Below are 20,300 nucleotides of genomic sequence, written 5' to 3'. Positions count from 1 at the left end.
AGCTTAATTCTTCTTAGCACCATGGCAGAGGGAGAAAAGCAGAGAGACAGCATTTAGAGGTAAATATATTCCTGTGCTTCTCAGGAGATGAGCTGCCATTCCACTGCAACCACTCTGAATATCCATTTAGAGACCGGAGGGTGCCTGTGGCAGCAGCAGTAACAGGAGGAGAATTCCTAGTGAAGTATCTGTTTAACAGATATCTGCTAGTGTTCCTCCCAGGGCTCTCCCAAACTTTCCATTTCAGAGCCAATAGACTATTTTTCACACTAAGTTAGTTATATACATTTATCTATGAACAGATATAAATACATTTGCACTGAAAACTTCTGAAACTCTGAGGTTTTGAGCTATTGTCAGGCCAGTTAATCCTGAGAGCCCTCCAAAGAGACAACCAATGAGTTCGGCACTGTAAAGTGTTAGAAGCCACAGAAATACATTTGTGTCCACTGCTATATACAATCCGAATATTTTAAGTCAGACAAGAGAGCAATATGCAACACCATTTATGTTTAAAACCTGATGTGTTCACTCCCAAAGGAAAAATAAAATTTTAAAATTATTTTGCTTTTAAAAAGAAACTATAAATGAGAGGAAATCCATCTCATGGCACAGAAAACAAGAAAGATAAGACTTACAGGCCAATGAATTAATTTCTCAGCATTCTCAGCTCTCCATCCCACTGCAAATACATTTTTTTATCACTTTCCATACACAGCAAGATTGCCAAGCGTAAATTTGTGTATTTCTCAGAGCAGTGCCTCTAAGAATTAGAGATTGTCCGTGGCTTTTAAAATCTGAAAGTTCATCCAGGATTAGTGCTAACATGTAGGTCTTGCTTCAGTAGATAGACGCACCTTCATAGTGGAATTTGCCTTCAGAGCAGATCCTGGGGCTGGAGACTTGACCATTACCACAGGGTAAATACTGACTGCATAAACGTAACAAATGCCTCTTGAACTTGATGCCGACAAATACGTAGAGCACGGGGTTGAGGCAGCAGTGAGAGAAAGCGATTTTACGGCTGATATGAAAGGCAAGGTTGGAGTCTCTTTGGTACTGACAGGTAGGTGGTGGAAAAGTAATCAGAAAGCTGAGGATGTTGTAAGGTGCCCAGCTCAGGAAAAAAGCCACCACAATAATTAGGATTAGTTTCACAGTTCTGTGCTTTCTGCGAGGTCTTGCTCCAAGCAGGATTATCAGTATCTTGAAATAACAGAATACAATAACCCCAAAGGAAAGCAGGAAGAGTACATTTCTCTGATAAATGTCCACCTTTTTCCAGTTCTCGTCAGCATAATCACAGGTCTTGTCCCCTTCCAAGCGTTCTTGCACTGTGGTGTGAATCATCTCAGGAACCACAATTAATACGCTGCAAGTCCAAACAACCAAACTCACCAGAAGACCACAGCACTGTGTCTGGGATCTCAGAGTTGAAAGGGGGTTCGCTACAGACAAATACCGCAGGATAGTCATGAGAGTCAAAAAGAAAACTCCGCTGTAGTAGCCAATGGAGAAAACAGCGTTCACCGCTTTGCAAAGGAACTCACCAAAAATCCACCCAAAGGACTGGTCCACTGCCCAGAAAGGCAGCATGCAGGAGAAGACTAAATCAGAGACACAGAGATTCATGATGCAGATGTTCGTTAAAGATGTAAGGTTTTCATATTTAAATAGGATCCATAACACTAGAGTGTTTCCTAGCAGGCTGAGCAAAAATCCCAGAGTGTAAAGGACAGTAGTGAGATGGGTGTAAAATACAAAATAGTTACCCATTTCACAGACATTGCTTTCATTATAATTATATCCATATGAGTAATTATCGAATGGATAATGTTCTTCATCCATTTGTCTGTGCAAATCTTGTGCTGTTCTCCAGCAGCCACTTCAAAGAACTGCAACAATGAAACCAAAATTTTTGTGAAAATCAACCCAATTACTAAACTCTCACTATGGAGGCTTCTGTTTTAAGAGATAAAAAGAAGCAGTGAAACTGTCTTATTTATTCTGGTTTTGGGAGAAAAAGGAGTCATTTCCTCTTACGACTTGAGCACTAACAGGTATATACTAAAGATTTACCATCAAAGTAACATCAAGATCTTAAGAAGTCAGAAACTAAGATGTTTCAAACCCAATATGGTTGGTGCCAACTGCTAATTATTAAGCTTCTACTACACGAAGTTTGAGGGTGCATTGTTTTTAATGTACATGTCTCAGGTACCAAGACTTTCAAATCTACTACTCTTCTTTAAGTTTTCTGGAATGGTATCAAATTCCTAAAACCTTCACCTTATATATGATTCTTTATCGTCAAGATTCAGCCCTGAATAAACTTAAAAAGCTGAGCAGTATCAGTATCAAAAAATGCAAGCTCTAGGAATGGGTGAAAGCCATGTTTCTTACAGAGGTTCATCTTCACGTTGGTTGATACCTAAGTCTCCAAGCTGTGGTGGATGCATCCTCACATTGGACTCTGTGCATCTCGGTGGCCTGATGATTCTCAGGGATATGACAGGAGCAGACCTCACATCACACAAGCCTTCTACTTGTCTGCCTGTCTGCAGGTAGGAATTTAATCCTAACTGGATGGTGGATTGAAATTAGCCAACATTGTAAAAAGTTACTGAGACTTGGAAGATGACATACAACCGGGTGAACATACGTAGTCACTGTAGCCTCATTGCTTTAAGAAATTAAGCTTAAAAATAGGTGTAGAAAAATCAGTAATGGCTCCAAACAATGGTTCAAAGTCTAAATTAACATTACCCTGGATGAAGGCATAGGGGCAGCATGGTGTTTGAATCCTGATTTGACTGAAGCCAACGACAGACCTGCCACTGATTTCTTTGGAAGTACAGTTGCAAGAAAGAAACTCCATAGGTCATGCCAAAATCGTGCTGGTGACATTTTCCTTTTTGGATCAGTGAAGGCAGAATCTGCCTGCTTCAGCCAGGAAAAGACACACTGCCTTGGAAGGACAGGAGGGTTATGTCTACATCAGGAAAGCAAGCCAGGGAGCACTGCTGGCTGCCAGCATTTAATGCCGTCGATGGGGATAGGTAGTTCAGGTCAGCCAGATCATGGCACAGGCAGCAGAGGCCACAGACTGTCTATGCACCGGGATGTGGTCACCTAGTTTTAGAGGTGAAGGATGTGTGGGATTCAGTACTGTAACAGTAAGTGAACCTGGCACGTTTATCAACAGAGTCATAGTCCTAACTGGAAATTGTGTTTATGGTCCTTAGTCTGTATCATGCTGCCATCTTCAGGCATGCAGGAAAATTCCCTGCTGAGACAGTCATCCTCTAGTATTACTGGACAGTACAGATGACAAGCAACACATGGTTTAGACTGAGCTCTTGACCACCATGGTGTCAGGTTGGAGGTATGACTCCTCCCTAGCAGCTGCCTTAAGGGAGCAGAGGAGCCTCTTTGCAGAGGGTAAAGTTTCTCCATGGATGAGATGAGAATGCTGACAACTGTCTTCATCACTTACATTCTCCACCTGTGCTGGAAGCCCAGTATCAGCAAGGCCCCAGGCAGGACTGTCCATCCCCCAGGAGCTACAAAGCCAGCAGAGCTGCTATAGGCTGCTCCTCGTCCCTGCTGTAATTGCTGCTGGTGTCTGACAAAGGGACCTTCTCACAAAGACCTCAGCCGTGGTCCCTGCCACTGCCTGGAGATTATTCTGACCTGCACATGTCCTGTCCTTCATCACCCCACATTATTCTGTTCTTCACACCCGCGCTAAAGGGCAGTCAGTGTTAGAGCCTGTGTGAAATGCACTCACCCTCCTGCTCACTGTCAGAAGCTGGGCAATGCTTGCAAGGTAGAAAGTGCCATTTTGCAAATAAATTTCAACGTTATGTCAGATAATGTTTAAGTGCTAAATAAAAAAGGATATGAACCCATCTCTTTTCTTCACAGATCAGGTGATAAGACGTGGTAAATCGTTTCTACAGTCCAAATAGTCTCTTTTCCTGTGTTCATCTTCCCGGAAAGCGTTGATGCTGAGCATGCACACTCTCAAGTCAGGCAGACACGTAGCTGAGATTGGAAACCCTGCAGGAACTCCTGCTGTTTCCATCTCCAGATCTCTGTGTGCCTTGGTATCTTACCCATAAGATTGAAAAGGCTCCATCTTGTACTCTGGGAGTGGTTGCATGGGGCCAGGTGTCCTGTCTCTGATTTTGCCCTTAGCACATCCAGAGAAAGTAAAAAAATACTTCTGCGAAGTAGCTTGTTCTTGGTTGCTTCTTCATGCTGTAAGGTTTGCACTTGGCTAGTGCCCCAGTTCACAAAACAAGTTCATTTGTCTCACTTGGATTCTCCCCTTGATGTCACTGCCAAAGCCATAAATCTGGACAGTGGGCATTTCAGCAGTCAGAAAAAGACACTCTTTCCACAGACAGATGACCTTAAGGGCCATCAATGTCCCTGCACAAAGATATACAGTGAGGTGTAGTCCCTGATGCCAAGAGCTCATCACCTTGGCATCCAGGGACCGTTGGGGAGGTCAAGGTGCATCACAATATCCACCACCACATTAGCTCCTCAGTCTCCAAGCATTCACTCAGGTGACACTCAGGTATCTTGTCCTCCTCGGGTCATTGTCTCCCCAGCTTGCTCTTGGGGAGACGGTAATGTGTCTGCTTACCTCAGCTGTTACTCTTCCTCCCTCAGCCATTGTAGCTTTCCCAGGAAGGTTTCCTGAGCTTTTCTCCTTGCCTCCTGTCTGCTGAGGAATCTGAAATCATGTAATCTGTCTCTTCCTTTCCTGTTTGCTTCAGGGTCAGGTGCTGCAGGTGTTGTGGTAGCGTTGCTCACGCTGACTGCAGGGTGCCTTGTGCACAGTACCTCTGTACTCCCAGTCCAGCTGAGATCTCGATGGAGGATCTCACTGCTGACCTGCCCTCAGAGGTGGCTCATTATTCTCAAGGCAAACATAGCTTTGCACTGCATGCTCCATTATAACCTATCAATACAACACAATATACTGTGCCTTATCTCCTGGTGCAGGCTCCATGTACTTATAGATGGAGACTCCAGCCTACAAAGCATCAGAACTCTTAGAAGGCTGATTAGGACTAGGTATGTGCTTTGATAATACATTTGTACCAGCTAGGAAGCTGGAATCACGTCAATGAGGAGCACCTTGCTGGAACCTAACGCACTTGGATCTTTTCCTTCTTGCTTCAAATTCAGAAAAAAAATCTTGGGATCAAAACCTGTATTTTTGCTCTACTGAATTTTATCTCCCCTCTTTCTAGTCTATAAATAAGAAATGCTGTGTATGGCTTTTCAGTTAAAACATATGCTAAGGAGATAAAAATATGGTGATTGAATCAACAGGCTAAGAACAGATTAGCATCACACTAATGATTTGTATTCAATCATTATATCAAATGATTGAATACAAATCATTATCATGCAGTTATTTTCAGTATATATAGAATGGTACAAGTGAGAGCAGAAGTTGGCTGAAAGATGGAAGTTAGCTTAATTTCTGTTGTCAGGACAAGTAGGAACAGAGGAAAAACACATCCTTTAGTTTAAAGTCACCCCTGATCTTGTGGAGAGCACTGAGCAAGGCAGTCAACCTTCATTTCATTCTTGGTCAGAAATAACTGTTTTCCCAGAAGTCGTTGTATTCCAGCAGTGCTGTTCTTTGCTTTGGAGCATCATGGAAAAAAAAGATTTTAGTACAGAAATGGGGAAGTGCAATTTTCAGCAGCATCTAATTTTTGGTTTTATCTGAAAATTCAGCCAGGGATATGTATTGTTTATCAGTTTATTTCTTTTTTTAAACTGACCATTTGAAAGAGTGGCTGAGAAGAATTACCTACTCCCTTTGCAGTCAGTGGAGGGAGAGAGAGACGCTGGCAGAGGCTATGTTTCCCCTTGCTGAGTATTATACCAGCCTCCTCCCAGGCAGAGGCAGCTGAGATAGCTTCTTTTAAGAAGTTTCCTGGCATTTACACAGACAAACTGAGGTTAAGCTCACCTTAATCGGAAAGGACCAGTCTTATTAGGCAAGGGGAATATAGTAGAGAGAAGCCTCTTACCATAAAACAGGCACTGATGGGAAATATCTCAGAAGTATTTTTGACTCGCTTTGTTAAAACTCCTGATAGAGCCGTTGGGCTTCCTCGTTTGTTCTCCAGGTTCCTAAGGGAATAGAAAAAGTAGGTAGCTGTTTTTGCAGAGTGATTTTCACTTTAGCTACCCAGGCAGGATACATTGAGTCAGAAAATAAATTTCTGTTCCCCTAAACTGGGATTTATCTGGTAGTTACTTCCTTAATTGATCTCTTGTTTCAACTTGGGATAGGAAGAAAAGTTCCACATGTGCCTTTTTTTTGGTAGGAAGGGGTTTTAGTTTTTCCAACAGATTTAAGGAGCAGCCTTTTTTATTTAAAGGAAGTTAAAACATGTTAAATAGTATTTCTCCTACTTTAACTATGACTGGTATCAGTCTTGGAGCACACTCTCAGAGTCACAAAAAGGAGACAGACAGCAAAGTCCTGCAAGTCCTGATCAGTATGTAGGCTTGGGTCAAAGTGCAAATGCACTCTGGACAGTCGATCAGCACTGGTGGATGAAGAAACTTTTTGTCTGCCTTGAAGGAGTTTTGCATGTGGTAACAAACTCTTCTAGGACATTGGTAAAGCAAAAAGTCAGTAGGACTTCCTTTACTCAATTGAATTTTGCAAAATCCCAAGAAGCACAGGTCCTCATAAAAGCTCTTATCATATTTTTAAAGCAAAGCCTGCTCTTGAGTTTGGGTCCTTTTCTAGGGCAGGTACAACACTTGCGGTTAGCGCAGCTCCTTGGTGGTCCCCTGCTCCCCCTGAGCTCTGACTCTCAGCCATGGCCATCAGCCCTGTGATAACCCCAGTCTAAGAGGGCAGAAACCTCAGTTTCTCCACTCCTGAAACATATATATGAATTCAAGTTTATATACTAAGTACCACTACAGTCAAGGCAGGATCAGCTTATGTTATCTACACAGACATGCAGAATTAATGCTTGCCATGGAAAGAATGATATTGTTCAGACCTGCAGCCACAGCACTGCTGAAGCAGCAGGCCTCTCCCTCGTCTGAAGTTGCCATGGGGGTAAAATTAGCAGCCCCGTCAGTTTTTACAATGAGGAAGAGGTTTCGGTGTTCTTTTCTCTCCCTCTGCAGCTTCTCCTTTCCCAAGACTTGCAAACACACCCTCTGGGCCTTTTAGCACAGTTTTGCTGCAGCTTCCTCTGTTCCAGAGGTCTTTTTTGGGAAAAAAAAAATCTGGCATTTGCACTCAGCTTTTGAACTGGCTGCTAACTTTACTTGCATCCCAAACCACACGACTGGGCAGAAAGGACAGTAAGGAATGCAAATGTCACAGGAGGTCACATGCTGTCAACAGGATGCACTGGCATTTGGTGGGTCCCTCCTGGAGCACACAGCAGCCGTGTCTGGCTGCATTGCCAGGGTGCTGGGGTGAGGGCTTGTGGTCTGCAGGGCCATGGTGTGGGCTGATGAAAACATGACCCCACACCTACTTGCTCAGTAGATTTTATTGGCACCAATGCTGCTGGTAAAGGATGCTTCTGGTGGCGGGGCAGCAGCCATCCAACAAAGCACTCAGGCAGGAGTAACCTTGGCCAAAGAGGCTTGAATGGAAGCAGAGGCGATTGTCATCCAGCCTGTGCTTGCCTGTAACAGCTTTTGAGCCAATACATTTGCAGCTCTGGATACTCCCCACGCTCCGCAAGGGGAAACAGCAATCCAGACCCTTCACCTGGGTGAGTGGTGCAAAGGAGAGCATTGCTCCCTGCTTGCAGTTGGGCAGAAGTTGTCCATGGTTTTTCTGGTAGCTCATGCAAGAGTGGGATGAGTGAGCAAGTGCCCTGAGGGTGAGAAGAAGTAGTCCTTCTGGTAATAACTGGCTGAGAGAAAACAGTAAACGGGAGCTTTCTGGGGTTTTCTGGGTGGTGAAATTGTCAGTTTTCTTCTACAATGTGGACAAATCAGTGTAATTTTTGCAAACAAAGAGATTGCATTAATCTCTGTGTCTGACATGTAATTCTTATTTCTCTTAATAGTAACACTCCTACAAGCCACCAAACACTGGCACAATTTTTTCAGACCAGACAGCAGCGACATGACGTATCGCTTTCCCATCTGCTCTACAGAGGATATAAATGCTCCATTATTCAGCCATGAAAAGATCATCACTTTGGTTCTTAGTAGCTGGGTTTGTTGGCTGTTGAAACCAAGCAAATCCGCTTCTTATTTTTATTACGAAAGCAGAACATATCTGCAGTTTTCTGCTGCCAACAAAGTGTCCCCCTCCCCACAAGTTTTTATCTCTATATGTAGATGTACACATATACTCCTGACAATACACTGCAAGACAGAGCTGTCCTTAAGACAACTCACCAAACACTGTACTAAATATTTATTTAGCAATATTAAAGCTGCGTAAGAAGTCTATTAGCAAAATGTGTGTAAATAAGCTGACTTAATTACCTCAAAGTTCTTGCAGTTGCAAAATAAAGGTGATGATCAAGTCGAAAGAGCACATTACACCTTTGAGAGAAATAGTCACATGTCTTCCCTCTAAAGTTTAGCAAAACTCATGCCTCCAAATAAAGTTCATGAACTGATTTTTATGGCTCACCTACAACTTGGAGAACAGTGTTGCGTTATTCTGTAGAATTCTATTGTTATTTGTCTATTTAGGCTATAAACATCCATTTTGGTTTTTAACAGGATTACAAGCTGTATGCCTAAAGAATTTGTGTACCAAATCTTGGATGGGATTTCCAATGTTGCTGCTGGGTTCGTTGCTGCAGGGGAGATGCTGAAACAGAGGGAAACTACGCTGGCAGCCACTGGTGTGACCAACAGGCACAAGGAGATCCTGCCCCTGTCCTGAGACAGGTCTCAGAGCAATGCATCCACCTACAACCCTGGGATGTGACTTGGGGAGTCAAGGTGGGGAGCAGCCTCAGCATGTGCGAGTGAAGGCAGAGTTGTGTTTTCTGGAGAGAACACTAAGCAACAGCACTGAAAAGAGCCCAGCCTTGTCGCAGAGTCTGTCCTCCTTCCTGGCAGTGCAGCTAGTCTCCATTTTTAATGACTGTGAAATGGGAACACACATATCCAGCTGTTTTCACCGGTGAAGTCATTCTCGTGCTGAATTCCAGGACAATTACAAGGCTTTAGCCAAAGAGAGAAAGAAGAGAAAGAAAGACAAACATACCCAGTGTTTGCACAAAATAAAAGGCTGGACATAGCCTAAGGAAGCAAACAATATAACTATATACGTCACTGCTGAGTCCTCAGCACTTTCTAAGCAGTTTTGGTTTGCTATCCCTTCATCATATCCCTTATGCTCTGCAGCAGAACACAGGGCATGAGTTTGCGTTATTCACCCCACTGGTACGTGCTGGCCTTGGTTACCACCTACTCCAACCCTGGGCACTGTCTGACACCCAGTCCCAGGTGGCTCCTGCTCCCAATGGATGGTCCTGGCCAGGCTGGGAGCCCTGGCTGCACAGTCCCCCAGGGGAGCAATGGAGACTTTCCTTGCAGACGCAGAAGCAAGACTGAAGAATGAAAGGCTGCAGCCAGGTCAATGAATGAAGCGTCACTCTATCCTCTTCTCCACTAGCTGTAGGACAACTCCTCTTCTACCAGCCTGGAATGCTGGCTGCTCTATTGAACGGACACACTGTAGCTGTTGTGAAGACTAAGACCTGATGCACTGTGCCAAGAGGGAGAAGGTGGCTCATCGTGAGGCAAGTCATGACACGGCGTTTGCTTATCACCAGTTTAACTTTGTTGGCTGCTGTGTTGTCCCTGCTTTTTCTCGGGGTGGCAGCTGCTCTATGGTCTGATGGCAGTGTGGACAAGGCAACCTTTGGCACGGACCTCCTGAGGCTGTGGACCTGAAGTGGTACTGCTGCCAAGGAGGTACAGAGTGTCTGAGCGTACCTTGCGGCCTTCTATGCTGCCACCCCTTACTGAGTTACTGGGCCCCCAAAATCACTGGTGCAGCTGGTTGAGAAGGCGATGCTAGAAAACCAGATGAAACAATAAAAGAAGAAAAAGAGAAACCACTCTGCCCACTGCTGACCACTCATTTCCTTTGAGTCTCGCAGATTGTACACACCAAAAAATTCTCATTGCTCACAGCGGCCGTGTCTTTCTGGAGAGTGCTCAAGCCCAGACACATTCTCCAGGTTAAAATTGGAGTCAGAGAAAAGAGAGAAATGCTGTTTGACCAGGAGTATAACAGCTTTTAAAACAACCTGGCTGCAAAGGAGAATGAGAGAGAGGAATGGCCTGAGGTTTAGTTGGGCTGATAAAGCATCTCAAGTGATGATGGGGAAGAGCCCAAGGCTCAATCAGACCTTGGAAAAAATGAAACATCGGAAAGCAAAGCTTTTCGTCATCAAAATAAATTTTCTACAGAAGGAAAACAGAGCTGGGGGAATTTCTTTGTGTAAGGACATTTCCAGAGCACAAATGCTATTTCCCAACTCTGTTGGATTCGCTGATGAGCTAGAGCGAAATAAACCACATCTAATGAAAAAAAAAAACCCCACCCATAGTTGCATTTTGGGCACTGTTTATGTTAACAATGAGGCAATTAATAACTTGCATCAGAAAAAATCAACCACAACAAAAAAACATGCTTGTGCTGTTTTAACCACTACTTCCCCAAACCCCAGCACTTCCTTCTGGTGTGACATGTCTGCTCGCGGGCCAGAGGCACAGCCTGGGCAAGGTGCATTTGCAAAAGTTTTATCTGAAGAGGGGAATCCGTCTTCTCAAGTATTTTCCTTCAGTTCTGAAGAATGACTATGGCAGCAATGGCTTCTTGAGCCGATCCTGCAGTTTTCACGTGGCACTGCACTGCACTTGGTCTGTGCTACTGCGTGAGATCTATGATCCATCGCCTGTCAGAGAGACTCAGTGCATGTTTTCCTCTCAGTAGGCTCTTCAGAGAAGAAATCCTTTCCCTTGGCTGCCTCTGTGAGCACAGTTGTTTCTTTCAAAGGTTTGAGCTGAAATGCAGCTGGCTGAAACATTCAGGCTGAGCCCAACAATTCTTAAAACCCTGCTAGACCTGGCTTGCTTTCACGACACCAGATATTTTTCTCTAGCATTTTACTCATTTCCTTACATTGAACATTCACTGTTGTTATAACATGCAGCTCAGAGTGCTTTACCTCAGTGCAGCCATGGCACTTCGCAGAAGACATCTGCACATTTCCATCTGCCATGCCATATAGTGTGTATGCACAGATTTCAGTGCCAAAATATGAGCAAACAGGTGGCTGGCAGAGCAAGTCCACCCGGATAAGCTGTTCTTAGCAAAAAGTCAGCTATGGCCCACATTCCACAGCAGGAGGTAACATCAGGGGCTCTGTGTGTGAAGCATGGGCGAACCGAGACAAAATCTTAATATTCCGGTTCCTGAGACATTTCATAACCTCTCCGGCCATCTGTCCTTTGGAGAGATCTTGTGGTAAGTGCAGCGAGAGCAGAAAATACTTAATGCAACAATGGTTGGCATGCTCTTCCTCAAAACTGCTCCCTAGCTCCTAGATTGCACTAGGTCAATTCCAACAGTCTCTACTGTTTAATTCTTCTGGCAGAGGCATATTCTTCTTCAATAGTGATATTATGCTCAATCCATGTTAAACAATGATTGTTGCATCTCTCAAGAAAAAAACAAGTTTTTGATTTGGGAAACATGGCTAACTCTGAAATTAAAAGGCAGAAAATCAAAAGGCAAGAAGCTGAAAGTAGTAATGCAATTAGGAGTGTTAGCATAAGTCTCTGGGTTTGCGTACAAATAATCTAGAAAGCAGTGTCCTTGTACACTTTCCCTTTTCAAATCGTTCCTTAGTGAAAACATTTTTTAAATACATTTATGGATGATAATGTAGAAGGCAATTCAGGCGTATTATTCATGGATGACATGGAGGATCCACGCAGGACATAGGATTAATAAATACATTTCTGTTCTTCAAAGCCAGTGTGCAATCTCACCTGCCCCCTCCCCAAAAGGAGCAGCTCCATGACATCCCAGCCTCAGGGAGCACAAGGATTTCAGGTTCCCCTGCAAAGTCTTTAAGACTCAGAGACAAAGTTCTTGGATTTTGCTGCATACCTTAGCCACCACCCCAAGTGACAGCAGTACCTCTGTACTTGCCTGCACATCATCAGAAGCCAAGCTGGCTGCAGTACAAAGAACAAACCTTCACCCTCTGCTTTCAGCAGGCACTTGACAGGCTGCGTGGTGCCCATGGAACTGAGCATGCACTTGGAAAAACACCCAGTGTGCCTGCAGAGGCTGTTCCTCCACTGGGCACAAGGCAGCCAAGCATGAAGGACATGTGCAACGCAAAGCTCTTTGGCCTAGGGCTTTTTGGTGACCTCTGTTTCTCGGAAGATGTAGTCAAACCACCATGCTGTCACAGCCATGTGAAATGAAGCAAGTAGACTTTGTGAACTGCTTGGAGCCTTGTTTCAGTTCTTGTGTAACTCTGGCCTAATGGGGGTCGGAATCCTGAACTGCCAATCTCTGGATCCCAGAAATTTGGGGTTCGATGGAATGCACACCACACCTCTTAGTGTGGACTCCTGGATCAGCCAGAATCAAAACCTGCATTTCTATTGTATAATTTCTTCCTTTTTGTCACAAACTACACCTTCTTTTTTTTTTCTGAAACAAAATGCAGTTCTCCCTTACTTTGAAATTTCCCACAACACCAAAAAGCCCAATTTCTGCTGAGCCCTACTGCCATCTTCTGCTGTGTGTGGTGCATAGAACTGGCGGTGAACTAGGTGGTTGATGTGAGCAAAATGAGGTTTGCAGAAGGAAGTTTTAAAGACCAACTGATGTAGAATGAAAAACCAAGAGAGTTGAAGAACTATTTTTCTTGTACATGAGCCTCAGCAAGTCCTTCACTTTCAAGCTCTCTTCTGTGACCAAGACATCAAGCAGCTCTGTTCTCCATCTACTGCACTATCTCTTTTCCCACCAGTGTTTTAGTCAAGGATATAGCCTATTGCTACATGTGAAGTCTCACTGATAGGGGCTTTTCTCAGCCTGTGGAAGGTGTTGGCCAGGATGGAAAATTGAGCCTTGAATACAGGGAGTAAATTAGTAGGGGTGGACCACCACAGTAATTAACTGCAGGTTTTGGAGGATCTTTGGGCCAGCTCCTCCACTAAGAGACAGTTACAGGGGCTTCTAAGTTGCAGTAAATTGATAGCATTTCTTTCTGACTTTACTGGAGCAGTTCTGATTCCTAGCAGCAGGATAACCGTCCTTTATTATCATATTCATAGTCTGCTGTCTTTCTACCAGGAAAAAAAATAAGGGAGCTGAGACACTTAAATCAGATACAAGTCAAAAGTAATTCTGTGGAAATGAATGAAGGGCATAAACCAGATAAAAGCAGTGCCCAAAGAATAAGAAATATTTATAAATCTGTAAAAATACAAAGTCTAAGAGCCAGTGGCATTGTGCTTCCCTGGATTTCAGATATAATATAGTTCCTTAGACTACATGCACGTCATAGGAGACATGCTGAGATCCAATTTATAGTTCCTTAGACTACATGCACATTATAGGAGACATGCTGAGATCCAGTTTGTGCTGCTTACTTTGATAGCCATCCTGAGAGATGACAATCCACCCTGCCCATGGCCTTCAGCAGCAGTGCTGTCCTGTATGCACATACTTAAGGAAGCATTTCTACATATTTATAGAGTTTATTGGGTTTTTTTAGATCTATAAATAGAGCTGGAGGAAACAAAAAAATCTCATGACCTCAAAGATTTGTTTATTTTTTTGCAATGAGAGCAGCTGATCTGACCAGAGCTCCATGCATATCTTGCCTGCACTGGCTCTGCAGAGGTGTGGAAGGTGCAGGTGGGGTGCAGTGATGAGGATTAGCAATAGGTGGCACACTTGAATAGGGCTGACCTCTGCCTTCTCCTGAGCGGCTCCAGGAATCCTTTGCAACGACATAGCTCTCTTCCAAAGGGAGGCTAAGCTAAGCATCTGCTTTTCAGCAGGCAGATACATCCACATCAACACCTGCTGCAGATGAGGAGAGCTATTGGGAAGTCAGATTTGAGCATGTCTTACAAGTGGCTGTGGTGAGTTCATGCCCCTTGTGCTGTTTACTGGGTGCTGTGGTGCTGGTGGTGTGTTCATCAATGCTGTTAGGACAAGATCTCTCTTCCGTTACCTTGTCTGTTCCCCTGCTCCCTTCAGTTGCTCTTGATGGGCCCCTGCAAGACTCAACGTCCCCTCCAGACTGAAGCTCCATCATACCAGCCATCTTCTTGCTGCATCACCTGGCTTCTGACGGGACCATGGTTTCTGGGACCCATGGTCTTCTCCAGCAGACAAGCCTCTCCTGGACAGCACAAGAAATGCTCTAAGAGCTGCTGCATCTGTGTGACCCACTAATGGTTCAGTTTGTGAAGTTAAACTAAAACCTCAGCAGCAACAGGATATTTTCAGGTACATTTGAAATGAAAACACTAGGGGTTTGTTCTTAGAAGAAAAGTTGGGAAAACACCAATCTGTTTGGGACCAAAATATTTTATGGGAGAAGGCAGAAGGGCACTCTAATTACCTGTTGGTTTTCTCATTTTTTGGGGAGTAAACATCATTTTAAAGCAAAATCACAAGGGCAGCACACAAAGAAAGTGAAGCTTTGCATTTAGAAGTTCACATGTCAACTTTTCATAATATTTTCTTCTCCCGAAGCTATTTGCTCAATGTTCCCAACCTCGACCGCCCAAGGGCTCCTGGAAGTGACTCATCCATGTGCAGGACAGAGTAGGGCAGGGCTGTGGCTGGGCAGTGACAGATACAGCTGACTCAGGCTGGGTGTTGCCCCAACATCTCCACCTGCCCAGACTAGATCCTGGCAAATCTTTGGTGCAGAGCCCCCTGCTGCAAGAAGGCAAAGCCCACCCTGGCCCCATGGGAGGTGTGAGGTGCCCTTACTCCATTGTCTGGGCTGTGCACCCACACACCTCGCTGCCCTGGTCCCCAGCTTGGAGGGAGGAATGCTGAATTGCTGCCTGCTGCTCCTCGCAAAGCAACTTGCTCACAACATTTCCAAAGAGAAGGAGTCTCAAATGAAAGGCGCAATCTGGCCGAGTCCAATGGACAAAAGCGTTATGGATTTTCTTGAATTTTAGATAGAAGATAGCATGTTTTTCATCACAGCTCCTCCACAGCCACTTTCACACTTTTATCTGACAAAACCCACCTAATCTGATAACGTGATACTTAGGTTGCAATGTCTTACAAGGAGTCTTACAAGGAGCAGCTGAGGGAACTGGGGTTGTTTAACCTTGAGAAAAAGAGGCTGAGGGGAGACTTCGTTGCTCTCTAGAACTACCTGAAAGGAGGTTGTAGATAGGAGGAGGGATCTGGCCTCTTCTCCCAAGTGACAGGGGACGGGACAAGAGGGAATGGCCTCAAGCTCCACCAGGGGATGTTCAGACTGGACATCAGAAAAAAATTTTTCACAGAAAGAGTCATTGGGCACTGGCAGAGGCTGCCCAGGGAGGTGGTGGAGTCACCATCCCTGGAGGTATTTAAAAGATGGGTAGACGAGGTGCTCAGGGGCATGGTTTAGTGGTTTATAGGAATGGTTGGACTGGATGATCCAGGAGGTCTTTTCCAGCCTAGTGATTCTGTTATTCTGTGATTCTGTAATGATCCCTTTCTTAAAGAGACCCTGACACTTTGCCCTATCTTGGCTCCCACCTGGGTGCCTCCATATTGCTCATTAACACTAATGACAGTTGTTCTTAAATATCCTTGTGAGGCAGGTGATGAAAGCATGCAGAAACTGGCAAAAAGAGATGAAAAGATTTTGTCAGAGATGCAGCTGTTAAGGCTTTCTCTACCATGTAAGAATAGCCCCTTGGCTGCAGCAATATTTCTAAGATAACAAGTACATAATCCCGATATAGTTGACTGGAGTATGAAGTTATGAAGTTGTCTTTTCTGTGATCCTCTGATTACAAAACCGAGTCTCAGATCTCAATTCATAATGCAGAAAAAGGTGCTACTTGAAAGTTAGGCATTTTTGTTTCAATTCTTCATCTAGGATTTTATGAGAATTTCCCTGCAGGTATCTGAGGGTATAATTTTTTTTTTTTTTTAATGCTGAAAGCACAATCTCAATTTGTTTCTAACAATGGAAGAGAAAAGTGACAGAGCTTGCAGCCTGGCTTGCATATACATCTTTATGATATGTAAAGAAAAATCAAAAATTTAAATACAGGCAAAAAGGAAGAGGAAACTTCTGCCTGCATCCACAGCAGATTTGCCTATTCTGGTTTTCCTGAAGTGCCCTGCAGCTGAGTGCAAAGATCTTCTGATACCTGGCAAATGAAAGATGACTAATTGAGATGGGAAGTGGTTTTCCTGTATGTAGGTTGATTTTGTTAATATCTCTCCACCTTGAATGGCAAAGGAACGCTTTGAAGAAAACATGTTTGTTAAAATTCTGAGTATATTTCCACTTTGGGGTTGAGAAAGCTTTGAGGTGAGGAAGCAAGGATCTCTCTTAGTAAAACCAGACTTCTCAATTCCAGTGTAGCTGAGGCAGAGAGTGAACAAACCTGAAAACCTCCTAAAATGGCAGCAGGTTTACTTACACCACAGAGATCTGGCCCGAAATAAAGCCACACCTTAAAGGAACCACCACCACAAGAAGTCTCTGCAGTTTTCATTCAAAATCTCTTGGTGTTTTTGCTACTCGGGCTCTTGGGAGCTTTCACGCCCCATCAGAGGAGAAGGGCAGGAGCATTGTATGTGCCAAGCTGATGGTGATCAGTCCTTGGGCAGGTTTTTCATTCTCTGGTAGAGTGAAAGGTGTGCTCACACGTCCAATACGGCTGTGCAAAAGTCAGGTGGCACAGCTTAAACTGGTGAGGAAAATGGATTTAAAAGTGTGTAGCTTTTCCAGCCATCACTGTGCACCTTGCTTTATTTCTTTAGCACAAGGGAAGAGGATTCAAACTGCTGCAAAAAAAAAGTTACGAAGCTTTGTCTGATCATGCACAAAATGAGTGGCTATGAGCTGATCTAGTTAAAGCACAACAAAACCACACAAGTGAAATCTCAGTTTGATTCAAATCTAGTTACCTCTATTTACATATTTATGTATCAACTTCATGCCTTCCTCTTATCAAGGCAAGCTGAATTAATATAAGCCACATTTGGACTGGACTGAATTCAGTATAACCATTTGTATATAGGTTTCTCTAAAACCTGCTTTTGAGCTGGCTTGAAGATAAAATGTCATACTCATCTTTTCTAGAAACTGAGTCACAGCATTGCCACATGTTCCTGGAGCAAGGACTGGTACATTTTTGCCTGCTTCCTGTACCTTTACTGAAGTCATCACGAAACCAAGCATCAGACTTAGCCAGAATATTACTGTTTCCCTGTTTGTCCCTCCCATCCATTTTCCCAAGATGTAGAAGATGTCAGAGTGGACTCACGCCTTACTTAGGGGACACTACTAGGACCTGACAAAGTATGGCTGTTAGTTTTGGGTTGTGTGAAGCTGTGCGTGTGGGACTGGTGGTGGAGAATGGGGTGAAATGCACCCAGAGCTCATACATCTGACCAGTCCCTCACCTTTGGGGTGGCTCCCTATGTGGTATTTTGAGGTAGAGGGAGTCATGGAAGCCTGCCTGGTCCCACTGAGGATCTGGGCAGTGTCCATGAGTTTGCCCAGACCTCTCAGAGCAGAACTACAGAAGGTGCTCGTGCACTATTGACCAACGTGACCCTATGGAGAGACTCATGCCAGTCCAAAACTGTGGGGCTGCAGAACATGGGACACAAGGGACACCTTAATCTCTGCTGGCAGGAGTTGAGTATTGGAAAATAAAAGCTGTCCTCAGCAAATCGCTGTTTCCCAATGAGAACCTCAAAACTGAAACCTCAGGTATGAATCACCTACCCTTCAAAACCCCTTGGGGTTGTAGTCAGTTCTATGTGTGGCTTAAGGATTAAAACAACGAGGCTTCCAGTTCTTTTCCTTTTGGGTAAATACGCGTATCTGCATACCGGTTCTCAGATTCCCTGTGTTTCCACTCTGCAGCTTTGTCTCAGGGATATAGGCACCCCCAGAGCCCTCTGCCCGCATCAGAATGCGTTGGTTTAAATGATCTGCAGTAGGGATGTTAAGATGAAGTGAGGCCAGAAAAAAAGATCTCTGGAGCATTTCACTCAGTGCTTTGTGCAGCAGCCCTGCTGTGATCAGTGGAACTGCACCCATGTGGCCAAATTTGACCCTGTGCTCCTGCTGAGCTGCAAGGGAAAAAAGTGAAAAGGGAGAAGATGCACACAGGAATGAACTGGGGTTCTGCTGTAGAATTGGAGCCGTGATGATCATCAAAATATATATTCCTTATTTTACTTTTACAAAAATAAAAACAGACAGAGACAATCTGGGCAGAGACAATCTGGACCTTAATGCATCTTCCTCTTACCAGTGCTTCCCTTCCAAGCTTAGCTTGGCCCTTTCCTTCCCATGAGCTGTTTTGTAACCCCCTACTCCTTGTTGCATAACAAAAACAGCCTAATGACGACAATTGGGGTCTAATGCGTGATGGTGAACACTCAGAGCATTTAAATAGGGTGTTTTTTGCTGTTAGGATCTCAGACCAGATATTGGCCCCAAATCCAGATAATTTGCACCACCTCAGAAAACCAGTTTTGTTGGCTGTCTTCCAGAGTCTCCAAAACAAGAACAATGCTACAGCACAGCCTTGCTGTACTTGCCCCACACTGTTCCATCTTTTCCTCCTTAATTAGTTTGGGCTACTGGAAATAGGATCAAAGTGGGAGCCCCCTGTGTCCTGCCATTCTTTGGGGCTGCAGTGAGATCCTGGGTAGGGGCGTGGGCTGAAACTGTCCCCAGAGGGCAAAGCTCCTGTAAAGACAATCTTAACTCATCTCTTCCTAAGATACTTGAGCTTATTCTTTAAGGTTTTCTTGGGGAAACTAGCATGTCTTAAGGGTGGCACAAAAACATCACTGGAGAATGAGCAGCTGAGAATGAGATGAAAGGCCAGAAAATGATGACTGTAGGCCAAGACACATGGAAGGATTTTGGCTTGCTCCCAGGATTGATTATACCCTTGGTTACCACAACCTAGCTGAGGTCCCTTGTCCTCTGCTGGGCATCACTCATGGGCAGGTCTGATCTTCACAGTATTTTCTCTACATAGCTTTGGAGAGATATAGGGCAATGGGAGAAATCATGCATGTTTTGAAAGATTTGTCCTCTTTTCTGGAGGGATGTGGAGTAGCAATTCCAGGTCATGTGAGCAGGAGCCGACTGTTGCTGGTTGCAGAGCAGAAGGTGTGCAGGAGTCTTGCCATCAACTCTGTAGAGCCAGGCTGCTACACAGCTGCAATGCCAAAAGTGGAAGCCGGGGCACATAGTCAAATAGGCTTTGCACAAAGAGGAACCAGATACTCTGGGGCAAGATCTTGCTCTCAGTTTACAGCAGGTAAAGCTAAGCATTAGCTAGTTGCAGAAGACCATCTCCATACCCAGCTGGTGGCACTGGCAGCAGACCTTGGTTCCTTGGGTCAGTGTGGTACAGCAGATGAGGAAGAGGTGCTGGGGCACCTCATGGCAAAAAAAATCTGAAAACACTCTCAAGCGTGGACAAGGCTAAGAACCATGCAAGACCTTTCCCCTCATCATCTGCTTTCTGTCTCCCTCTTGGTGCCATGCTGTCTATCCTGCCCTGTCCTGGCTGTGTGTGGCATCCATGGATCTCCCCTCACCATGCCCTGAGGTTGTGCTCCTGCTGCTTCACTTTCTTTGCCCAATCTCATTGTTCGTCTCAGCTCTTTGCCTGTTGTCTGCAATTTGTGACTGACATGCTACGCTGAATGACAGAGAAAAGGAGTTAAGATCCCTTTAACTCTTTTTTTGAACCCATGATAATGAAGGCAGCCAAGTAGTTGCGTGTGTCCAAAGCCCCCTCTTCCAAGTGGTGATGGGATGGCAGGGGAACAGCTGCGTTTGCTGGACTGTTGCCATCTGCTGTGGAGATGTCCCATGCTAGAGGGCTGTGGGTAGCAAAGGCACCTTTGGGCTGTGTTCTAAACCCCAGGATGAATGCCATCCTTCCTCCGGATGCTCTTGGGGTGCCCAGATAGCCCTTGCCATACTCCACTCGTGGCTGCCACTGATGTCCTGTGGTGTTTCCTGGACACA

The 20,300-nt window shown here is 44.7% G+C and overlaps 1 protein-coding gene across 4 annotated transcripts in view; it reads right to left on the bottom strand.

The window, feature by feature from the left end:
* XCR1 (X-C motif chemokine receptor 1) overlaps window positions 1-20,300 on the bottom strand; it is a 39,048-nt gene that overhangs the window by 4,226 nt on the left and 14,522 nt on the right. The window contains exons 2-3 of one of the 4 annotated variants that reach the window (XR_008448514.1): window positions 6,066-6,168; window positions 639-1,895 (exon numbers count right to left, since the gene is read on the bottom strand). Coding sequence is in view for 2 of the 4 variants with exons in the window: in XM_054058744.1 (XP_053914719.1) it covers window positions 858-1,848 (991 nt within the window). In the remaining 2 variants the exon portion in view is untranslated. The remainder of the gene's footprint in view (window positions 1-638; window positions 1,896-6,065; window positions 6,169-20,300) is intronic. The other 3 variants (XM_054058744.1, XR_008448515.1, XM_009570393.2) reach the window with 3 other exon arrangements.

The sequence above is a fragment of the Cuculus canorus genome, chromosome 2 (genome assembly GCF_017976375.1).
Source record: "Cuculus canorus isolate bCucCan1 chromosome 2, bCucCan1.pri, whole genome shotgun sequence".
NCBI classification, from domain to species: Eukaryota; Metazoa; Chordata; class Aves; order Cuculiformes; family Cuculidae; genus Cuculus; species Cuculus canorus.
Note: the sequence above shows the minus strand (reverse complement) of the source record. Positions and strands in the feature narration are given on the sequence as shown.